Below are 18,475 nucleotides of genomic sequence, written 5' to 3' on the forward strand. Positions count from 1 at the left end.
CCATCAATGGTGCTCCGATAAGATTCATGGGTTTACTCCAATTTTTTTGTATCTGTTGAAGTTAGCCTTGTCACCTAGCATGTGGTCAGTTTTTGAGAAGGTTACATGAGGTGCTGAGAAGAAGATATATTCTTTTATGTTTGAATGGAATGTTCTATATATGCTGTTAAGTCCATTTGTATCAGAACATCCCTTATTTTTTATTTTTTTAATTTTTTAAATTTTTTTAAATTTCCTGTCTGACAGTCCTGTCCAGTGATGAGTGTTGAAGTCTTCCAGTACTAGTTGTTGGAGTTTAATGTGTGATTTAAGCTTTAGAAGTGTTTTGTTTACATATGAGGGTGCCCCTGTATTTGGGTCATAGGTGTTCAGTACTGAGATTTCCTTTTGATGTTGATGGAGTTTTTTCTGTTACTAATATGAAATGTCCTTCTTTGTCGCTTTTGATTGATTTTAGTTTGAAGCCTATTTTGTCAGAAATTAGGATAGCTACACTAACTTCTTCCTTAAGTCCATTTGATTGGAAATTTTTTCCCAATCCTGTATTCTGAAGCAATGTCAGTTTTTAAGGTTGAGGTGTTTTTTATATGCAGCAGAAGGATGAATTTTGTTTTCATACCAATCTATTAGCCTCTGTCTATTTATTTGTGAGTTGAGTCTATTTATGTTAAAGAATATTAATGACTAGTAATTGCTAGCTCCTGTTATTTTAGTTTTTGTTGTTGATGTTATTGTGTGTGTTTTCCCCTTCTTTGGGATTTGCTGCTGTGAGATCATCTATTGCCTGTTTTTTTGTTGATGTAGCCAACTTCATTTGGTTGGAGTTTTCCTTCTAGTACTTTGTGTAGGGCTGGGTTTGTGGCTAGGTATTGGTTAAACCTGGTTTTGTTATGGACTATATTGTTTTGTTTGTGGTGATTGAAAGTTTTGCTTGGTATAGTAATCTGGGCTGGATCTGTGGTCTCTTAATGTCTGCATAATGCTTGACTAGGACCTTCTGGCTGTCATTGTTTCTATTGAGAAGTCTTATAGGTCTGCCTTTATATATTACTTGGCCCTTTTCCGTTACAGCTCTTAATATTCTTTCTTTATTCTGTATGTTTAGTGTTTTGATTTTTATGTGGCAAAGGGACTTTTTTTTCAGTCCATTTGGTATTCTTTAAGCTTCTTGTATCTTCATAGGCATATTTTTCTTTAGGTTGGGAAAGTTTTCTTGTGTGATTTTTGTCAAATATCTTTTCTGTGCTTTTGAGTTGGATTTCTACTTCTTTTATACATATTATTCTTAAGTTTGGTCTTTTTGTGGTGTCCCATATTTCCTGGTTATTTTGTGTTAAGCTTTTGTTAGATTTAATGTTCTCTTTGACCAGTGAGTCTATTTCCTCTTTTGTATCATCACTGCTTGAGATGATCTTTTCCATCTCTTATATTCTGATGTTTATGCTTGCATTTGTGGTTTCTGGTCATTTTCTCATAAATTCTGTTCTATATTTCCCTCGGTTTTGTTTTCTTTATAGTCTCTATTTCGGTGTTCAAGTCTTGAATTGTTTTTTTTTTCTTATGTTTGATTGCTTTCTCTTGTTTTATTTTTTTAAAGAGATTTATTGATTTCTTCCATGTTTTTGTTTGTCTTTTCCTCCATTTCTTTGAGGGAATTTTTTTGATTCTTCTTTAAGAGCCTCAAACATTCTCCTAAAGTTATTTTTAGGTCATTTTCTTCTGCTTCATCTGTATTTGTTTGTTCAGGTTTTGCTGTTGTAGGGCCACTTGGTTTTTTTTTTTTTTTTTTTTTTTTTTTTTTGGTGTTGTTTTGCTCTTTGCGGTGTTGAGTGTGTTCTTACCTTGTTTAAGCATCTTTTCTTCAGACTTGTGTAGTTTGGGCTGTTTGTGTCACTAGTAGTGTTCAGTCTTCCAGGTGCCAGTGAATGCAAGACTCAGATGGTTGCTCCTCATGGTGCAGTCAGGGCCACATTTCTAGTCATTCCATAGGTCACTCTGTGTTCCTGGAGGTCACTCAAGACTCCCTGGGGTCACTTTGTAATACTGTGGCACATTTGGGTCTGCTCCCGTGGAGGTTGCTTGCTTGAGGCTCTTTCTGGTGAGGTTGCTGCCTTGGGATTAGTCTGGTAGATATTTCTGGCTCAGGCCTGCAACCTTAGAGGTTGCTGATTCATGCCAGGTACTGCAATAGTCTCTGGCTCAACCTGTTCCCTCAGTGGTGGCTCCCTTGTATCTGTTCCTTGGAAGTTCCTTGCCTTGGACCTGGCCCCTTAGAGATCTCTGTATTGGGCCTGCTCCCTCAGCAGTTCCCTCCTTGTAGCTACTCCTTTGGAGGTTGCTGCCTCAGTTCTGTTTATGTAGATGTCCCTGGTCTGGTCCTGGAGATCCTTGGCTTAGGCCTGGTCCCACAGATGTCTCTGGCTCAGGTCTGGTCCCTCAGCGATCACTCCCTTGTACCTGGTCTTGTGTAGTTTGCTGCATCATGCCTGCTGTTCATGAGTATTTAGCATTTGGCAGGAATTTACTCATATATATTATATACTTGCATATATATCCGTGTGTGTGTGTGTGTGTGTGTGTGTGTGTGTGTGTGTGTGAGTGTAAGCACACAAACACCTCAACTTACCAATTTCATTGGGGGCAATGTGAAGTTATCATGATTGGAAGTGACTACTCATTTTGTGATTCTTTAGTAATAGAGAAAACAGTGTGTTTGTTATGGTTGTGAAAAGTTAGTAATAAACTGGAGAAGAGAGTGAAGAGGAAAAAGCAGCAGAAACAGTCCCTGCTAAAAGGGGTCTGCACCATCTCTGAACACAGTGTTTCCATTACGATCAGACCTTGGAAAGCCCTCAGCTGCAGAGCAAAGCTGACAAAGCTTAGCTGTGTTACCATATTCCTGCTGGGAACTTCTACATCCTCAGCATATTGGTTTTAAGAACCTGTCTGGCCGGGCGGTGGTGGCGCACGCCTTTAATCCCAGCACTCGGGAGGCAGAGGCAGGCGGATCTCTGTGAGTTCGAGGCCAGCCTGGTCTACAAGAGCTAGTTCCAGGACAGGCTCTAAAAAAAGCTGCAGAGAAACCGTGTCTCGAAAAACCAAAAAAAAAAAAAAAAAAAAAAAAAAGAAAGAAAAAAAAAAAAGAACCTGTCTGTGTAGCTTAGCTTGGTACTCTTAAAAATGGAAGAATGAATACTATTGACCTTATCGTATTAATATGCCAATGAAATGATCTTAATCTGTGGAGTCATTCAATCTCTGGCCAAGACTAGCTAAGGAAGTATAGTGCTGTTTTATTCGTGTGCTTTCATTGTCATGTAGTCAGAAGGAATTGAGTAAATTGAGAAATGTGACAATGCTAAGCATAAAGTGACAATAGAGAGCAAGCTTTGAAACAATCTAATGGGTTCAGCTTATAACCATAAAATATGTCTCCGTTTCACAGAATCGGGATTTGTTTTGTAATCACCCCTCTAGTCAGCCTTTTGAAGCTATTTCTTTTCTGATGCCCCTTTTCTTCCTACTGTGGCTTTTGAAAACAAGTTAAGACCTGCTGTGGTTTTTAAATTAAGATTCTTTCCCTGATAGTTAAGATACAAAATAAACCTGAGGAGTAGTTTTAAAGTGCCATAGAACTGATCTTATTAAACACAGAACAGAATAAGTTAACTGGACAATGATAAATATACATACATTAAAATAGAAAACAGTGAAATGTTTAAATGAAAACTTTAAAACCTCTCTGAATGAAGACTTTGGAAGTCGGGATTGTTGAAGTGCCATGTCAAACCAGTTACTGTGACAAGGAACGTGAAGTTGTTAACTGAGACCCAGTAAGGCATTTGCACATTGAAAATTTGGAGTTAATGTATATCAACCTTCACCAAATAAGCAATAATAGCCAGGAGCCATTGCATATTTTTAGACTAATGTTTAATTTGAACTCATATTAATAATCAAGACAATGATTTTAAACTTGATTGCAGAATGAATTTTTCTCTTTTCAGTAATTTGTTCTATTTCTAAGAAAAAAATTCATCATTAATGCATTTATACTGTGTAGGGTGGTTTATTCTGTGTTTTGAAACTGTATAAACAAACATTCTGCTTTTTAAAAAAAAATTATCAGCCAAGTGGTGGTGACACACGCCTTTAATTCTAGCACCCGGGAGGCAGAGGCAGGCAGATCTCTGTGGGTTTGAGGCCAGCCTTCTCTACAAGAGCTAGTTTCAGGACAGGCTTCAAAATGCTACAAAGAAACCCTGTCTCGAAAAACCAAAATATAAGAAATTCTCTTAGTCAAAGATGCACAGGACTATTCACTGAAACAATGAACTTGATTTTAAGGAACCAGTAGAGAAATGTTCAAGATAAAAATAAGATTTTCCTCTTAATTTTTAATGGCAAGACAGTCCCCATATTTTTCCTTTCAAAACAAATAGCAGTACACTAGATGCTTATACCCCCAAATGGACATTTTATTGCATAAGCTTGGGCAATTCACTTCATGATTCACAACTGGCTTTTATGACAATTAAAAGTAATCAAACCAGGCTTCACTATCTCCTGCTCTAAAGGGCGGGTGCTCTGTTTACATACACAAGCCATTAAGCTTTTCTTTCAATCATAACAATCACTCATATTAATATTTAAACTGTATCTCACCTAGCTGTTTAATAAACAATTACACTAAAGTAAGAGTTACTTACACTAAAACACACTGATAAAACCTTTTACATTAAGGAGAGAATCAATAGAGACTGACAAGATGATTTCATAAACTATTATGAATATGTACTTACATTTAATCAAATTAAATAAGAAAATGAAAAGCCCAGATAATGAAAACTATAAACAACTCCTAAACAAAATGTCTTTGCCTGATGTGAAAGATGTGTAAGTGGGGTATTTGTACATCTTTTAATTTAAAGACTATAGTATAAGCTTTATTGATAGTTGCAAATACTATGTTTTTCTTAACCCTAATTGAGATAGCATTCATTACATTTCATGATTTTCTGCAGAAAACTCACTTTGGTAGATTCAGCAAGTACTTTTGATACCTGATGCTTTCTTTCTTATGAAGATTTGAAATCATGAGGGACTGTTCAATAATTGCATCAGTTAATGATATGGAAAGGATATACTAAAGCAATTTTGCATTTTACCTTTGTTGTCAAAGTAATTATACTTTACACCAAATACTTGTATTTGTATGCTTCAGAAAGTAAGGAAAGTTGAAGATTGAAAAGACTCAGTGCATAATTCATAAGGAGTTTATACTGATGAGTCCCAATAGGTCTTTTGGTCCTTTTTGTCTGGCTATTCATGGTGGGTGAGGATGAACTTGTGTTCAGGTGTACCTGGAGGTCAGAGGAAGCGCTTACATGTTATTCCACAGGTGCCATTCATGCTGTTTTTGTTTTCTACATCAACTCAGAATCTGGCTGCCCTTTCTTAGGAGATAGGGGTAGTTACCATGTTCCGCTTTCCTTCTTCAATGTGATCTCTGAGGATAAAACTCAGTTCTCTTTCTTGCAAAGCAAAGGCTGTGCAGACTGAAGCCACTCCCCAGAATATTCATCTTAAACACAAACACTTCTTATGTTACTCAAATCTTTACCAAGATATTTTTGACAGAGAAACATGTAACATACAAAAAGTATGTTGTACACACACTCATTTTCTCTATACTCTATTCATCTTTTATTCTTCATATTTTCTGATAATTTAATGTCTAAATTGGTTTGCATTTACTATTAAAAGAGAAAAAGAGTGACAACCAGAACTAAGAGAGTTTTATTTTCGAAAAAAAAATATCCTATTCAAGTAACAATTCACACTTCATATTGGTCAATTGTAATGTCTCAATTTTCAACATTAACTTTATTTTGCTTTCCAGATTCTCTGCTTAGAAAAAATGTTTTTTAACTTATTTATCTTTTTGAAGAATGAATTCTTCATTATATTGACTTTATATTTCAAATTCACCAACTTCAGATCTGACATATATATCTGATATATATACATATTTACTTCAATAATTTTTAGTTTTCCTTATTCTTTTCTAAACATGAGCTAAAGTGACTACTCTTCTAATTTTTTGTTTATTTTGTTATCTATGTTAATTGCTACATATTGATGACATTTGTATTGTTACTTGTCTTATTTTCAGTAAAGTTTTAGTGTGTGGTATTTTCCTCTTTGTTTATTTGGTGTGTTAAGTTTTCCCCTTGACTACATCCTAGAATAACTTACAAGTTCACATGGTTTTGTACAGATCGCATATTTTTTCTTATTATTGATTTCCCCTTTATCCTTGCAATAAAAATATTCTTATGACCACAATTTTTAAATGCTTTGAACATCTTAGTAGGGAGCAATGGATGATTCTGGGAAGTCTTCTGTGAGAAGAAATGCGTGTCTCTAGTTGGGCGAGCACTCTGCTGTTACGTGCCTACTAATTATTTTTATTTGGTCTACACTTTTATCTCAGGGGGTTTAAGGAAAAAGATACTCACACCAGAGAAAGATAGCAGCAGCAAACACGTAAAGGCAAAGCAGAAGCACAATACATTATCTGTGTTCGCGGTGTCTTGCCTATTTAAGAATTATCCATCAGAGAGTTGCCTCCTGCAGGGTGGACACCTTGAGCTTTAATTGCCACCTGCTGGTCTTCCAACATGGCCACTGGCAAACAACCTCATTGAAAAATGTTTTGCTTATAGACTGAGATATCTCTCCAGACAACAAGAACCTCATTTTTGAAGTGGAAACATGAATGTCAGGTTAGTTTATTCCCTTTATGTGAGGGATGAATGCCACTTTTACATGTTTAGTCTTAATAGCTAATTAGTAACGATTAAAATATATTTCTAAGCTACCAGTAATTCCTTTTGGAGATTCTGTTAGTTCCACAAGGCATTTTTATTGGGTTATTTGTTTTATTTGTATTTAAAGTTTGGATTCTTTATATTGTAGACAATAATTACCTCTCAGATGACAAAAGCAACATTCTCACAGACCAGCAGCAGCTGTAGTTACCTGCCCAAGGTCTGCAGAATCCAAACACAAATCTTGATGGGGATCATGAAGACCAACCTAACTGAGGATTCATTGACAACTGTTATAGGGTGGGAGAGGGAGAACGTCATTCTCAGTAGATCCTCCCACACTCTGTATATGAGGCAGCACTAAATAGAAATAGTGGGTCTGTGTAGAAGAATATATACTATTAGGAAGAAAACGTAGTAAGGGAAATGGTAAAAGTGGAAGATGAAGATATAGGGATGGGTTTAATTAAAATATATTCATACTTACATATTTATGCATGTGTAAAACTCCTTATTTACTATGTGCTTTCATGTTAAATCTCCATCATATTTTGGTGATCATCTCTTTACTCTTAATTTATTCATTCTTGTTTTAGCCTGCAATGCTTAATTTTTAATGTTAAGAGACTAGAAAGAAGCTTTTTTAAGTGCACGAAAATTATATCCAATTAGTATGAATAGAAACTATAATAGAATACTACATATGAAAGAGTTTAAAAGAAAGTGTTGCACAGAAATGTATAGGACACATATTTTTATTGAATAGTACCAGGGTTTCCCTGAAGAAAGCATGCTCACAGGCTGCTGGGAAGAAGTAGGATATGCAATCTCAACAAGCAGTCTCAGATGAACTGCTTCAGGGGATAATGTGTCGATCTGTGGTTTAAAGTAAAGATCTGGAGTTCTATGTATGGGATAATAACTTACAGTATTGTGTTCATTGTATGTATGGAGAAATGTTTTAAAGAATTGTCTCCAATACATTTAGCAGTTACACAGACACACAGACACACACACACACACACACACACACACACACACACGCAGAGGCTGACTTTTTGTGTCAAAAGTTTGTGGATATTTGAAAAGTTTATCTCAGAAAGTAGAGCACAGGTTCCAGATTCAAATACAACTCATCCTGTCAGCTAAGTCAGGCAAAATGGTATGTAGGATGAATACAGCCATGGATAGACTGGTGATTTGAGATAAGAATAAAAAGTCATGCCCTCTTCTTCCTGAGGACTTTTATTATTTCAACAGAGAGACACATTATATGACGGTCGGGGGGAAACAGAGTTTATAACATTTTGGGGGGAGAAAAGAGAGAAGCAGGAACAAAATAGTTATGCTGATGTTTTTGTAAACCAGAGTAAACTAAACCAGGAGTTAGCTACAGCATGATCGCCATCTTGGTGTCCTGTAGCCAGGGTTTCATAACAGCCTGATTGCCGTCTCATGGCATGCGGCTTTGAGTTTTAGGGTAACAATTTAAAGATAATGAGTAATTATGACTTGAAATAATTTTCTTGGCTGTTTCTGAATTTCAAACGCCCCCTCTGTTATTTTTTAGGTTTTACACACCTTAAACTAAACAATGCATTAAATATTGTTCAATGTTTTCCTCAAAGCTTTTAAATCAAATGTTCACCAATCTGAGAACACGGCTCAGGCATTTTCAGTACATGTTATTCCAAATATTTCAAGTCATGCTAAAAATGTTATCCTAGCTCATTTTATTCATTAAGTATGCCATTAAATCATTGAATTCACCTAGACTTATCTACAACACTTTCTTTGTATGAATTAATTCAATACCAAAATAGACTAAGTTTTTCTTTCCTTTCTCTGTTGCATTTCCTGTGCTGCTGTGAAATGAATCTTAAACTCTACTTTATAGACTATCACACCCCTGCTGAAACTGTGACTTACTGTGAAACTGGAAAGTTCTGAGTACTCAAAACTTCTGCTTCACCAAAGAAAACAGTTTCATGCACAAATGCTCTTTAGGATGGGCTGTGCACTAAATAATCCATTTTGGGTTGATGTAACTGGAGATTTCTCTCACCTAACAGTCCCCGAATAACCACCATGAGGCTTAATATTAATTGCAAACTACTTTTCCTATTAGCTAAAATTTATTATTAGCAGTTCTTATTACTTAAATTATTCCATTTCTATTATTCTATATTTTACCATGAAACCCGTGACTTGTTACCTCATATCTTGCTTCTCCAGTGGCTGCTGGTGTCTCTCAGACTCTGCCTTCTCTTCCCTCATCTCTCCTTAGACTTCCCTCCTAGATATCTTCTGCCATGCAATATGCCAAAGTAGTTTCTTTATTAACCAAAGGTAAAAAGACATATTCACAGCATACAGATGGGCATCCCACATAAAGTTGGAAATATTGTTAAGCAACCAATGTTATCATAAAATTGGAACCGAAGCAGTCAGAGGAAGGCAGGGTGATAAGTGTTATTAAAATGTTGGTGGGGATCTCATCAGTGTCTTACATGATATATACTAAATGTCTCAATAAAATCCATTATGTGGAACACAAAGTCTGTGTCATACATGGTGTATCTGTGGTGAATGGAGGCTGATGTTATTCTACTTCCCAGGTTGAGAAGATTATCACATATCCGTAGCCTGGGAAAATACCTAAATCAAACATGCAAAATAGTTCTATTAAATTCACAGTACTGTTGCACCACTGAATGATATAAAGTATTGAAGTAAACTCAGAACCATATGTAATTAAGAGTGAGAGAGATTATTAGACTTGGGGCAAGAAGCCTTTATCTACTGAGTCATCATCTCACTGGTCTGATAGGAGGAGCCTTTCTTCATAGCTGTGATATTTCAGTATCTTAGTCTTCATGTCATAGTCATATATCTGAAAAGTGATTCAATAAATTCTCCTATATTCTTTTTTTTTTTTTTTTTCTGTTTTTTTTTTTTATTTTTTTTTTCTCTCATGGTTTATTTTTTTTTATATTTAAAAATTTCCATCTCCTTCCCTCCTCCTCCCCCCCTCCCTCCCCTCCTTCTCCCCTTTCTCTCCCCTCCTTCTCCCCCTTCCCTCCCCTCCCCTCCACCCATACCTCCCCTCCCTCCCTCTCAAGGCCAAGGAGCCATCAGGGTTCCCCACTCTATGCTAAGACCAAGGTCCTCCCAACTCCCCCCAGGTCCAGGAAGGTGATCGACCAAGCTGAGAAGGCTCCCACAGAGCCCGTCCATGAAGAACAATCAGAGCCCAGAGCCATTGTCCTTTGCTTCTCAGTCAGCCCCCGCTGTTGGACTGAGCTCCCAAGGTCCCGATGAGGAGCAGAAGGAGCGAGAACATGAGGGAGAAAGTCAGGAACGAGAGGGGTGCGTTCACTCATGGAGACGGTGGGACAGAACTAATGGGAGATCACCAACTCCAGTTGGAATGGGACTGATGGATCATGCGTCCTATATTCTTCATAGACATTTGATAATTTTTCTAATAATCCATTACCATGCAAATTTTTTTTGCCAAACCATAGTTTACATGATAGGGCTTCAACAACACTGTCGTATACAAAAGTGTCTGTGTTAAATGGACTTCTTAAAAACAGGCATGGGGCGGTGATATGGAATAGACTCGCTGGAGAAAGAAAATTAGTCCTGGAGGTGGTCCTCTAACCTGTAGTCATTCATCCATAGCATTTTTATATATACACACACATACACACACACACATGCACACACACACACACACACACACACAAACACACACACACACCCCATAAGAACTCATGAATGGACTGGGAGTGTAAGTGGGGATGGGAACAGGAGGGATCACATGGAGGAGGGGATGGACGGAGGTTGTCTGCTGACCTGCAATCACTCACCCATAGAACTTTTACACACACACACACACACACACACACACACACACACACACCCATGGTGTGGGAGGTCCTTCTGTCTATGTGTTGCCTTTATTGGTTAATGAATAAAGAACTGCTTTGAGCTTATGGCAGGGAAGATCAGAACTAGGCAGGGAAAGTTAGGCTGTATGCTTGGAAAAAGGAGGTAGAGTTAGAAAGATACCATATACCTGCAGGAGATAGATGTGCTGAAAGTTTGCTGGTAGGTCCTGACCTCGTGGTGATATACAGATTAATTGAAATGGGTTAAATTAATATGTAAGAGTTAGCCAATAAGAAGCTGTAGCTAATGGGCCAAAGAGTGATTTAATTAATAGTTTCTGTGTGATTATTTCAGGTCCCAGCAGGGCAGCCAGGAACTAACAAGCAGCTCTCTCATCCAACACACACACACACACACACACACACACACACACGCACGCACGATAAGATCTCATGGGTGGATTAGGGGGGCAGGTGGGGATGGGGACAGGAAGGATTATAACGGGGAGGGAATGAGAGAGTCATGGGAAAGATTAATGGAATAAGAGGGCATTACTGAGGTTATGGGTAAACCTAATGCAATAGAAACTTCCTGCAATCTTATAGGGTGACCCTAAGAAGACTCCTAATAATGGGGATACAGAGACTAAACCGGCAGTCATTTGTAACAAAGCAAGGCTTCAGTGGTGGGACTGGGACATCAACCCAGCAACAAAACCTTCAACCTACAATTTGCCCTGCCTGCTAGAGGTGCAGGGATAATAATAGTGGCACAGAATTTGTGGGAGTAGACAATCAACGATTGTTCCAATTTGAGGTCTGTGCCAGAAGAGGGCGCCTAGGCTTGACACTGAATGGCCAGGAAACAGAGGCTGGATAGCGCAGAGACCTAGGATAGCACCAGACCAGACATGACTGGGGAAAAAAAGTGAATGACATGATTTGTAGTAATACTCTGCTCTACCCATTGACTTTAGCCTAGTATAATCATCATCAGAGAGGTTTCTACACCCACTGAAACTGAAGGCAGCAGATGTAGAGACCCACAGTCAAGCATTAGGTGGAACTCAGGGACTCCTAAGAGGTGGTTATAGGATGTAGCAGAGGAACAGAGGACACACCACACGAACAAGGCCCACAGATTCAACGAACCATGGCCCATAGGGGCTCACAAAGACTGAACCAACACTCAGGGAACCTGCATGGGCCTGAGCTAGGTCCTTGGCATATATGCTAGTTTTTTTAGTTTGGGGTTTTGTGGAACTCCTAAAAGTGGGAGCAGGGGTTATCTATGACTCTTTTGCCTGCTCTTAGGACCCCCAACCAACTTTGATATGAGTATGTTTGCTTAGTCTTATTGTATTTTGATATGGCATGTTAGGTTGATTTTCAGAAGATCTGCTCTTTTCTGAGGGAAATGGAGGCATGGATCTGGTTGAGGGGGGTTCAGGGACTAGAAGGATTGGAGGGATGGCAGACTTTGGTCAGGAGGTAATAACATAATGAATAAAATATAATATAAATATATTTCCAAAAATATATATAATTAAAAATATAATGACTTTTTAAAATATAAAGAGGTTTCTTCAATAAAACATGAATCAGATATGGAGGACATGTGGATTTGCACTTCATCCCTTTGAAAGCAAATGGTTTAAAGTGAAAATGATTGTACTGAAAGGATAAAAGAAGAAAAATTGGATAACAGCTAAGTATGCTATTGGCAGCTGAGGAATCCTATTATAAGTAAAATAATATTTAAATCTTTTAATCATTTAACTACTGGAATGTCCTAATACTATCAGAAAGCTCTTCTTATCTTTCCAATGCCTTCACATTTGCTAGGAATTTGTAAGAGCATTAAGGCTTCACTATCACCGTAATTAGATGGACTAAAAAAATGGTACCTCCTTATGTTGCCAAATCCTGATTATTCAGAGTGATGGCAGAAAGCCTCAGCATGGATTACTAAAACCTGAGGTTACTCAAAGAAGATGAAAATTACCCAGAGCTCATTATGTCTGTCCCATTGAAATATAAATGCCTCTATGAGCTTCAACAAAATTGCATTGATAGTTTAATAAACATTCTTCAGCCTACGTAGAGAATCTTAAACAGGGAAAACATAAAATAAAATATATTAGCTACAAGTAAAATAAGCTGGTTATTCAAAGCCTCAGTATAGTTGCTTAATATTGACCAAAGTCTGAGGAATATTGACCATGGGGTTTATAAGTCATTGAGAGGCTCTGAACTCTGCATTCACAGAGTAAAAGATCCACTTCAGGAAAACAAGCTTACATGACCTAAGACGTTAAAACAAATACTAGAAAATGATTTCTATTTGATTCTATGCAATGTAGTAGCAATCTTCAGGCTCTATCACCAATTTATTTAAGTATCTCTTGCACTTATTGACACCTGTCATGATGAAACACTGAGAAAATTTCTCTGCAGATAAAACTGAGCAAAAAGATTTGCTTTCCATTTTTAAAATTATTACAAATTTTGTAGTGTGATAGTATTTATTGTATTAGATACCTAAATCCCAAGTTAGTGACTCAAAACACATCTTTAGAATGCAATAAAATGCCAAAAATATGATAGTCTTGAAGCCTCTATATTGTATGGAAAATATTCCAGATAATCATGCATTATAATAAAACTTGAGAAACTTTTAGTATATACTTATTAATCAAGTTTTCAAACATGTTTTGAATTTATATGTGGAGTGTCCATATGTGTGTGTTTATGTATTTGCATATGTATGGACTCATTCTTGTGTTTGTGTTCCTGAATATGGAGGTCCAAGGTTGAACTACACTATCTATCTTATTTACTTTCTATCTTGTATGTTAAAGACACACTCCTTGCTGAATTCAGAGCTCACATTTTTGGCTAGTGTAGCTACCAAGTTTGCTCTGAGTTTTGCCCATATCCCCTCAAAGTCGATAGGATTACCAGCATGGCACGAAGCCCACCCTGTACATCAGTGTTTTGTCGAAACCCTGACTACAGTCCTCATACCTGTATGACAAGTACCTTACTGCTGTGCCAGTTCCCTAGCCCTTCATTTACAAATTTAATAATAAAAGTTGAAAACTGTTATATGCCGTACCAGTCTAGAATTCTATATGAAAGTTGTATTTCTTTAATATGATTTTTCTAATAAAGAGTCACAGCTTTCCCTATTGGACTGCTTCTGTTGTAAACACATACAAGTATGTGTCTTTTATAAAACAATAATGTCTTTCAAGCTCCAGTAGCATAGGAATATTAAATTATGTACATTCCATGCGTGTTAATTTGAACATTTGATTAGCTGGATGCTCTGCTATGTGTGATCAGGGAGCGTCTGGAAAATTCTTGAAAGTGGTGCAAAGACTGCCTTCTCTGTAGCTTGTGTATATGCTCGCCAGAATAATACCTTAGTCACAAGCAAGCACTACCGCTGTTCCCAGGAAAAAGCTTAGTCTCTCGTTTCTCTTGACAGTGTGCAGACCTGGGTTCTTCAAAGCTTCTCCTCACAGCCAGAGCTGCAGCAAATGTCCACCTCACAGTTACACCCATGAGGAAGCTTCCACCTCTTGTGTCTGTGAAAAGGATTATTTCAGGAGGGACTCTGATCCGCCCACAATGGCATGCACAAGTAAGGAACCCCGTGGCTCTTTAGTGATGTTCCCTTTCACCAGTTTGTAGAAAAAGCATAATGGACCCTGTTGTGTTTTATGAACAGGCCCCTCTAAAGCAGGCATGTTTCCCATTCACAGTGCAGGTCATTTTCCATATTTTTAAATTCCTTGGATAAACATTAAAAAATAAATGTCCTCTTATGACAAGCTGTCAGAAGTATTTTCCCTCACTTCAAATTCAACATCCGAGGCACTAATAAAAATTCCTTTTATTTTGTGGTTTAATTTAGTATACTTGACATCAGCAAATCTTTTTATCTTTTCACATCAGATTTGTTATATAATTCTTTTGAAGACAGTTCTCTGAACTTATAATTACACAACAAATCACAGCTTCAACAAGTTCTAGCCTACATGACTAAGCTGTGGAGCTATCCAGGCAGAGGTCATTTGCCAAAATATAAAGGCACAGTCCAAGAGCATGACAATCAAGGTGGCAAATCAGATGAGAACACTATATAAAGCCCAACTTTCAACCTAGATTTTCATGCAATTGTAATGTGTCTTTTTAGTTAGAGTTATTGAAAATTATAAAAGGTTTACGTGAGATCAAATAATCAGTGTAGATTATATATTAAGCACTATTATCAATATTTCTTGAACATAAATGCACATCTACCAAATTATATATATATATTTTTAATTTTAATATACTTGTAGAAACTTAATGTGGCTATTTATACACTTAAAGATGATTGGCTAACAAGGTTCCCCATCATTTGCTTGCTTGGTGACTATACTTGTAGATATTTTTCACTAGCAAAGTGTCTATAATAAGTGAGAAAAAGTAAGAATAAAGAAGAAAAGTGAATATATCTCTCTTCACAATGTGTACCACCCATGGCATGCCTTCACTTTATTTGCTAGTTGCCAGTTAACTGTATGCACACTCAATAATGTTCATGAGACTATAAATTTTTCATTGAGCTATTGGCAGAAAATAGTATTGATGACATTACAGAGAATGATCATAAGTTGATTTTAAACAAATTTCAGTGGCTGAGATTTATATATGACTGAAAAATCACTCTTTGTAAACCAAGGGTAATGATTTTGCTGACCAAATGATTAGTAGGAACAAAATACCTTCTCAATGAGTTAGAGTATTATACACACTTTTGTTATGATAGTTTACTGGAATGATAAAATATTTTGTTACAGTGGAATTCAAGCAGTGTTTACTATGTAAGATGTAAGTTGTATCAAACAGCAAATGGGTGTATCAGAGGGACACACTAAAAATATGGTACCAGATCATTATACACTTCATAAAGTTGTATATTTGTAGACTTATGTAACTGATCCAGCCATATTTACATTTTTAGCATAAATATGAATGTACATTTCTGTTTATTTCTTTACTTTTGGACTCCAAGGGAAGGCTTTGATTTGGTGGTAAGAATTGCTTAACTCTCCTTTGGAATCAACGTACACAGATTTCACATTTCTCCACCTTCAGCTCTATGGATTTCTACTATTGTGTTCAAAGGAATAATTGATAGTCGTTTTTACTAGTATCACTTTGAGTGTGTGAGTCTGTTTTCAGTTTGATTCAGAATACCACAGCTGCTCATGATCCTCTCATGGCTTTCCTGAGTTTCAGAAGATCTTGAGTTTCGTTCTGCCATTGACATTTTGTACTTGTATTTATGATTTTAATTCCTTTTAAGATATAAATTCTGGGAACAGGGTTTTGGGAATCTATCAAACAAAACCAAGCAGAAAAAAGCCAAGAATCGGATGAATATACTTAAGCCAGGAATCCTTCTCTCAGCTATTCCACGGTCCACGCATCTTAATGACTGTTAAGGCTGTGGCATGTTTTAGATGTAGGCTAAGTTGAATCCTTTAATTTTACTACTACTTCATAGTATCACTTGAACTTTGTTTTCTTGGTAATGTGTGACCCACAGCTGTGGATGTGTTATTACCAGAGTCTTAGGTAAAAGAAGCCAGCCAGGCATACTTTTGTTGATTTAGAACAAAGAAACAAATGCAAGTAGAATTCAGGTGGTAGCAGTAAATTGGAATTTGACATGCCCCAGGTGTGTTTCATCTTCTTTCTCAAATGTTAAGCCCATTGTTTTTGTTACCTGAAATTATACTATCTCTAATTTTTTCTATTAAATAATCCAAAATTTGTAATAAATAATAATACTTTTACTCATATCTCTACATATATTTGTGGATTAAAAAGTGGCTGTTGAAATAGAAATGTGGAAGAATGAATGCATATAATACTTTCTAAGATTCCATTTTATGGGCATTTTGTGAATGCTTGAGGGAAACAAGCTAAGACCTTAGATAAAGAGTTGTTCTATTTAAATATAGTTGTAAAACTGTCCTAAACACCAGTTCTCTTCTTAAATTACCTTTAAATATATCCATCAAGATGGTGGAGTTATGTAAGGTTGAAATAAAATTTGGAACTTACATTTGGAACACACACATATTAGACTAACTTAGCAAGATTAATTCATGTTTATAATTTATTCAAATAAAAAGACTCCATTTCACCACTATTAGGGAGATGTACTGATGAGATCTTTGTCTGGCAGAGTTAGTCACTTTGAAACTTACACAAAGACTAAGTCTCAAACAAACATAAGGGCAAGCTTGTTTGAGAAAACATGATTACATAACATTTAAAGCTGACTAAAATTTAAATATTTAAATATTTAAAATCTTAACTTATAGAAATTCATTTTGTTTCCTCTTTGTACATGAATAATTAGGTTCTGAAACAGATAAAATGATATTGACTGCTGTTATCATTTAGACGAGAAAGCTTTTAAGCAATCAAATCTGTCCATGTGTAAAAATGAAATGTGTGATAAAAACTACAAGAAATTAGAAAAGCTGACACAGTATTAGTCTAAGATAATGTATCTATTAGAGAGTTTTAATAGCATGACTTATATCCCATAACACCGAACCTTTCTACTCACATTGCATCATCTTTACTAGAATTTCCAACCTCAGTTAAAATTCTGATGTTGAATTGCTGTAAGTGAAAGAACCTAGTTTCTAAACAGTGTCCTTGACCTTCTGCGTTTATCCCTGAGCCGTGTTCTCTCAGGAGAGCTTCAAATTCTGTTCATTTTCTATGCATCCAATTACTTTTCTGTAGAATTTATTGTCAAGAGCCATCTAGAAAAGTTCTCCTTTTACCAATGCAGTTGTTTAACAAAGACTTCAGAGTTACTTTCAACTTCCAATGAGAAAGCATGTTATTCAATGTACAAAGACTTGGATTTTTTTCTGCAGTTTAGAAAGCTTTTGAGCAAACATAGTTAATATGTTTTTTTTAAGCATAAACATTTATGTAACCTTTCTGTAAATACATAGATTTATGTCATAATTATGAACATATAGTTTAATAAAAACATCTGATTCTATTAAATAAGTTTATACCAGACCAAAACTAAATGATGATTTTTATGTTGTATAAACACCACCATTTCCTAAAATTTTAATTTTTAAAAATTATTATAAAATATGACATAAATATTAATGATAAATTGAGTTTTCTCCGGGCCAGGAATTAGTATGATAAAGGACACTAATTAATATCATCTTAAATATGTTTTCTCACTTTACTTTGCAAACCAGGACCCCCCTCAGCTCCTCGGAATGCCATCTCAAATGTTAATGAAACTAGTGTCTTTCTGGAGTGGATTCCGCCTGCTGACACTGGTGGACGGAAAGATGTGTCATATTATATTGCATGCAAGAAGTGCAACTCCCATGCAGGTGTGTGTGAGGAGTGTGGAGATCATGTCAGGTACCTCCCCCAGCAAATCGGCCTGAAAAATACCTCTGTCATGATGGTGGACCTACTTGCTCACACAAACTATACCTTTGAAATTGGGGCAGTGAATGGAGTTTCCGACTTGAGCCCAGAGACCCAGCAGTATGTGTCTGTAAATGTAACCACGAATCAAGCAGGTAAGTGTCATGTCCAACCCAACTATATGTTTTAGAATTAGTTCCGCCAATTGCATCCATAGCCAGGACTTAACAGACAAAGTCCTATGAGAGAATGTCCTCTGCA

General features: G+C 36.5%; 1 protein-coding gene across 5 annotated transcripts in view; it reads left to right on the forward strand.

Moving 5' to 3' along the window:
• Epha5 (EPH receptor A5) overlaps positions 1–18,475 on the forward strand; it is a 314,453-nt gene that overhangs the window by 143,762 nt on the left and 152,216 nt on the right. For 4 of the 5 annotated variants that reach the window (XM_038327546.1, XM_038327563.1, XM_038327554.1 and 1 more), the window contains exons 4-5: positions 14,223–14,378; positions 18,034–18,369. The exons of the other annotated variant lie outside the window; for it this stretch is intronic. In XM_038327546.1, coding sequence (XP_038183474.1) covers positions 14,223–14,378; positions 18,034–18,369 — 492 coding nt within the window. The remainder of the gene's footprint in view (positions 1–14,222; positions 14,379–18,033; positions 18,370–18,475) is intronic. 5 annotated transcript variants of the gene reach the window in all.

The sequence above is a fragment of the Arvicola amphibius genome, chromosome 1 (assembly GCF_903992535.2).
Source record: "Arvicola amphibius chromosome 1, mArvAmp1.2, whole genome shotgun sequence".
Lineage (NCBI taxonomy): Eukaryota > Metazoa > Chordata > Mammalia > Rodentia > Cricetidae > Arvicola > Arvicola amphibius.